This window comes from Chaetura pelagica, unplaced genomic scaffold, assembly GCF_000747805.2.
Source record: "Chaetura pelagica isolate M959 unplaced genomic scaffold, ChaPel_1.0 scaffold104, whole genome shotgun sequence".
NCBI lineage: Eukaryota > Metazoa > Chordata > Aves > Apodiformes > Apodidae > Chaetura > Chaetura pelagica.
Window position 1 is genome coordinate 4,978,507 of NW_009953786.1, and position 6,268 is coordinate 4,984,774.

General features: G+C 36.9%; 1 protein-coding gene across 1 annotated transcript in view; it reads left to right on the forward strand.

The window, feature by feature from the left end:
* The window catches only part of RIPK1 (receptor (TNFRSF)-interacting serine-threonine kinase 1), a 21,016-nt gene extending 17,088 nt beyond the window's left edge, over positions 1–3,928 (forward strand). Inside the window, exons 9-11 of the mRNA XM_010000911.1 lie at positions 375–446; positions 2,615–2,767; positions 3,642–3,928. Coding sequence (XP_009999213.1) covers positions 375–446; positions 2,615–2,767; positions 3,642–3,928 — 512 coding nt within the window. The remainder of the gene's footprint in view (positions 1–374; positions 447–2,614; positions 2,768–3,641) is intronic.
* The last annotated feature ends 2,340 nt before the right edge of the window (positions 3,929–6,268 follow it).

A 6,268-nucleotide genomic window follows, 5' to 3' on the forward strand; every position in this document is an offset into this window, starting at 1 on the left:
CAGGAAGCAGTAGAAGCAGACTTGGGAGTTTGGAATTTTCCAATATCAATACCAGATCCGAGGCAGCTCAGTCAATAACTGTGGTGCAGTGTGATCCCACACTGCCATCTACTAGCCAGGTATTCATACAGCTGCATGGAAGCCCATTGCCCTCTCTGGGATGCAAGGATGGTTAAGGCAAAGTCACCGAGTAAAACCATAAGGTCCTTGCTTTAACTGGAATTATTGAAAAAGATACAATGCTGTTTATTAAACAGCTTCTTATCTCTTTGTATTTAAGAGCATGAACTGTGTACTCATACTATTGCAAATATGGCACTCATTTTTGTTTACATAATGCTTTTGACATGTTTTTGTTTTCCCTCTTTGTTTAGGTAACAAGGATTCCACTCCTTTCACAAGGTCAACTTATGCACATTGTCCTTCTGCACTCAGAGTAAGCACAGGTAAGTGATGTAGCCTTCATCTGTCCTGGTAGCCAACAGGCTATGCACTGCATCCTGATCAGTAAAGCAAAAAACTTTAATTGTTATTGCTTAATACCTGTAACTATAGCTGAAAGTTATCAGTATCAGAATGTAAAACTAATTCCTCTCTCAAACAGGACCTGCGCACTCCGTAGATGTGTATTTGATGGATCAAGGAAAACAATCTTTTACATAAAAGAGCTTTTACAAACATGAAGGCATTGTAAGATTCCCCTGCAGACCTAAATTGATCACTTTCCTAGATTAGACATCAGGTTGCTGTGACTCGACCCAACTCCTGAGCCACATGTGTTTGGGGCACCTGTCCTTTCTTTCTCTGGATTCTTAATACAAATCTTTAGCCGCAGGCCTCGTGCTGATCAGCCTTCCATGAGGCACAGGTCCCTACAGTACAGCTGTCTTAAACCCCTGAAATTCCATCCTGTCCTTCAGGAGCTGTTCATATTTGCTCCTTTCAAGTTGTATTGCTGTGGTGACTGGAACTTTTTAATTAACCCTTTCAAGGCTTGTCCAGTTCATAAATGGTTTACACTTACAAGGAAAACTTGAAACAGCAGGTTTCTGTATTTTTTACTACACACGCCTTAGATTTTTTAGCTGACAACCCAAGCATGACAAGCAAGCAGAATATAGAGGCTTAGGACAGGAAATTTACTGTTAATATTGACAAAGCATTTGTACATTTTTCATATTTTGTGCTAGATTCATTTTGTTACTAGAAAAGAAAACAGCAAATACGTGAAATTTCTTTTTTTCTTTTTTTAGCTAAAAACGTGAACATATTTCCTGGGTCTTTCATCTCAGAAAAAGGAAAAGATGCAAGAATCAGGACATTTTGAGACATGATAGAATGCATTCCTTTTGTGCATCTTCTAGAAACTAATATGCATATGTAAAAATATTTTGACTAGCAATTTCAGATTAACAAATATTAAATGTATTTAGTCAGATTTTCATGTGTGACTAGATTTCCATGCATCACATTGCAATTAAATGTGCAACAAGGATGCTTGTGTATATAACCATCATTTTTTGTGATTAAATACAGAGCTTGGTCTATTTCTTAAGTATCTATACTGCAGTTTTAGACCCAGGTTGTGATATTCACCACCATTTAAATCAGAGTTAGAATGTTTAATGGATGATTATCCAAACACAGTTCAGAAAACAGTGTCAAGAGAATAGAAAACTGATATCACCTAACACAACTAGTCACTTAGTTTCATGCTGTGTGTGGAAATCAGACAATTGTAAGCAAAAGATACCAAATTATGTGTTTTATATCACATGAAGTAAAGCACAGATGCAGACTCCAAGAGGTGCACACCATTTAGCTGTGCAATCAATGCATATACATGCTGACTTTTATTGCTGAGAATTCTGGCCTTAAAATAAAGGAATAGGGGTTTTTTTGTGAGATATCTCAGCAAACATTCTAGTTTTGCCTTAAAACCAAAAGCACAGAACACTGGAAAAAAATAACAAATAAGAAAATAAAGGTAAATGTTGTTGAAACAAATACTGAGCAAGCAGTGCACTGTGATTCACTGTGAAAATAGATAGAACTGAAGAATATATTCCTAGAAAGCTGGGATGAAAAATACATTACGAAACAGAGAGATTACATCAAGACAGCAGAGCCTAACATGGAGTATAAAAACCTTATGAACAACTAGAAGTTACTTTCTGTAGTCTAACAGAACTTTGAAATCGTAACTGTAAACCTGGACATACCTGTATGAAAAGTAAAGCTGAGAAGCAGAAGTAAGGCTTTAATATTTAAATGAAAAGCACTTTCAAGTAAAGACCTCCTGAAGCCGTTAGTCAATAAAAAGTGAAGCTGCTGCTACACATCCCTAAAGCATGAGAAACATTTACAGTCTAGTAACTATCAGCAGGTAAGGCTTGGTTATGGCACTTTGTCATAGAACAGGATGGGCTGTTACTATAGTACATTTATGTCACACTGCTCACAGTTGCCAGTAAATGGCCATTTCTATATTGAATGCAATAAAGCCATTGAATTGGTTACCTGATGAGCAGAACCTTCTTCCTCCTTATCTTACTTCTTGACATTTTGAACCATATGCAGTTCTTTATACATTTTTTTTAATCCTCTTATACAGAAGATTCAATCAAGTACAACATAAGTAACAGTTCTGGAATTCAAATTGGATCCTACAATCACATGAAGATTGAAGACCCCAATCAACACATCAGCACTTCTCCTGTTAGTGTAGAAGCAACTTACAATTATTATGAAGGAACAGGTATATTTGGTAAGAGAAATATCTCTATATAGTCTTTATGTATTCTGCCCATATATTAATCTGGTACCACTTTCTGCCTCTGATACTTGAGAAATGCCGGTTTGGATCCTTTTCTACTACATAAGAGTGTATTAAACAAAAGGGGTTTGTGCTAATACTGTTCTGTAATACCATGTACCTCATACGTCCTTATGAGACACCAGATGCAAGTATAGATGAATATGCATCAAGAACAAGAGCAATAACAACACTGAAATTGGTAGAAGTGGTTTGTGCTCCTTAACTGACTTTTAATTTAAATTATAGAATATTCTCAGTTGGAAGGGAATCATGAAGATCATCAAGTCCAGTGCCTGACACCACACAAGGAAAGCTGAAAGTTAAGCCATATATCTAAGAGCATTGTCTATACACTTCTTGAATACTGCCAGGCTTGGGGCCACAACCACTTCATTGGGATAGAAATTGGAAGATTTTTAAATTTAATTTATTTACATTGGTCAATACTGAATTAAACTATCCCAGTGTATTCCTAAGTAAACAAATAAAGTGTCCCAGAACGTAAAACATATAGTGTAGACATCAATCAGCTACGCAGGAACTCCAGGAAGGAGCTTTTCAATTTTGCAGCTTTAAGTGACAAACTATAATAGCCTCAGATTGAAAAACAAGTCCAGCAACTGACCTTCAAATATACACATTCTAACTGGGAGTTTCTTTTCTGGCATCATCGAGTAATGCTGCCTCCATGAAACCCACTTCTGATTGTATCACTGTAATTCTGTCTCCAGATATTACCAATAAATAGTTGGAGCAGGTCAGGTGAGGAAGCAGAAGAAACACTAAACAATGCCATTTTCTTACATTCTTTTTCTTTTTGCAGACAATACTACTGTCCTGACTGAGAAACATCTGAATCTAGTGAGAGAAAAGTTGGCTAAACAATGGAAGCACTGTGCTCGTAAATTGGGCTTCTGTGATCCCGACATTGATGAAATTGATCATGACTATGAACGAGATGGACTAAAAGAAAAAGTTTACCAAATGCTGCTGAAGTGGGTAATGAAGGAAGGCTCCAAAGGTGCTACAGTTGGAAAGCTTGCGAAAGCCCTCTTTGGCTGCCAAAGACTGGATCTCCTTACTAGTTTGATGCAAATCAATGAGGAATAAGTTGACTGAGAACTGGAGGGAAATGAGGATATTTTTTCCTGAAAACCTTCCGATAAGAAGTAATAATTCTGAACAGACTTTGTGGAGCTCTCCTTTTTGCACAGACTCGTTGGAATGCATTTTTTCTGCCAAACAGTTTTCTGTGAATACCTCCAGCAAATCTAAAGGTTTATATCAAGATAATTAGTCTTTCAGAGGATGAAAGAAAGAAAATAAGCATCTTCCTTCTAATAAAACGATTGTCCAAAGATAATAACGAAATGTATTAGTAATACTGGTGTTATACAAAATTGCTAGATTCCATGCTGAAACATCTTGATACCCTTGTTCAGTTCTGGACAAAAGTGTGCCATTTCAGCAAAGCTAATGTATCAGTGATAACCTATGAAAGACTGACTCACTCCGTGAAGAACTTGGACAGAAAATAAAATAAACTCTGAAGTTTTTGCTTTATAAAAAAACACTCTTCTTGCACAGGGTAATATTGCATTAAATGTTTATGATTTTTGGTAGAAAAGATTTTACAGTATTAGTTTATCATCTGCTTTATGAAATAGTGAAAAAAGAAATTAAATCATTATTGAATCCAAAGTAAAAACTTGAGAATATGAGAGTCTTGAGAAAGGCAAAGTGCCTCATTACCACATGACAGAAGACCCATTCTCTTACTCAGGAGGCTCAGAGCATTAGTTTCTGAGTCTCTCAGGCTGCATTTATACTGGCACATTAAATATGCCTAGGAATGTTCAAGGGTGCTGAGGTTAACTGGCATGCCACAGCCTTCTGCCAGGATAGAATATTCTTTAAACCTCCAAAATACTGTGCAAGGGCTGTTTCACAGCGCTGAGGTTGTGTCAGGGAACACTAGAACAACTCCGTAGCATAGGTGATGGTATCCGAGTGCCTGGGAATGTTCATTGCCACTCTGATGTCCTAGTATTGGTGTAATCTGTGTGCAAGATCTAAGAAAGAAGGATTACTGAGCTCTACATTTTTACACCCTAAGAATAATTATGCCAACCTCTTCCTGTGAAGAATGATACCTCCTACTTCCATCAAATCTACAAGTATTTCCAGCAGATATTTTGGACCATGTCATTTTTCATGCTGTTGAAGCAGCAGTGCTTGTTAGCTCCTGGTTACTGTAAAAATAATCATTTTGGTAGAAGCAAAATTGAAATGGAATCATAGTAAGCACCAACATATTTGTCATCTTTAAAGCTACTTAGAATAGTGGAAATGGCCCCAAAAATGGAGAGCTTAGCAGAAATCAATACAAAGTGCGTGTCATCCACCCAGATACTGGAGCATTTATATATTTATTGTTAGTGTATGCTAAAATACATACTTTCCTTTACACTGAGGCTAGCTTGGAGTGTATCAGTATATAGCACAGTAATACACTTTGAATTCCTCAGGATTTGTCACAGTATCTTACTGGTTTGACTTAGCAACATGCTAAATTTTCTATGAACTCTTGAGTACAATAGAGGAATAAAGGACATAATTCTCTAGAATACTGAACGTACACTTTCAGAAATAATAGTTCACTCTTCTTAAAACAGAGATATACGTGAGATGGGGTGGAGTCTTCTCCATGTCAGTCCACAGAAAGTTACAACCACCAGCTGCTATGTTACTTAATGAAAGAGATTCCTGAACAGATCTGCAAAGTCCTTTTTTGTTCCAGTAATGCTGGTTCCACTGTATTGCTGCATCAATTCCCTACTCCCCATTTGCTTTTAATTCTCACATAACCATAGTCTTTACACAACATGCTACTTTTCCCTCGTAAGATACTTGTCTTGTTTGGAACACAGAATTAATTGTGACAATTTCATGGGCATAAACTAAATGTTTTATTTTCTCTTCATTAAAGAAAGCAAGTATGGACCTTATATTCAGCAACAAAAGCAACAAAGATGTAGAGCACAACCATAAAGCATCTCAGAACAAGACTTAGGCATAAGGCAGTCCTAGATCTTTAGGGTAGCATGTGGGAAATGGTCGTTTTAGCTTTGATGCTGCCAAGTCCAATTCTAGACTAGTGCTCATAGTTCAGGTGACACTATAGAAGGTATAGAAAACAACCACAAAACTGAAAGTTAGAGACAACCTCTTTCAGAACAATGCTTACAGAACTCAGTCACAGAAAAGAAGATTTGGCTTCCTGGGCAGAAAATATAAAGTACTGCAAGTTCTTGAGCATATTGTGGAAAACCACATAATGAGACCCAATGCCTAGAAGCTGCAGCCAGGCATACCAGAATTAGAATACATTTTTAATAATAAGGATGATTAACTACTGGAATAAACTACCTAGGGACTGTGTGGATCCCC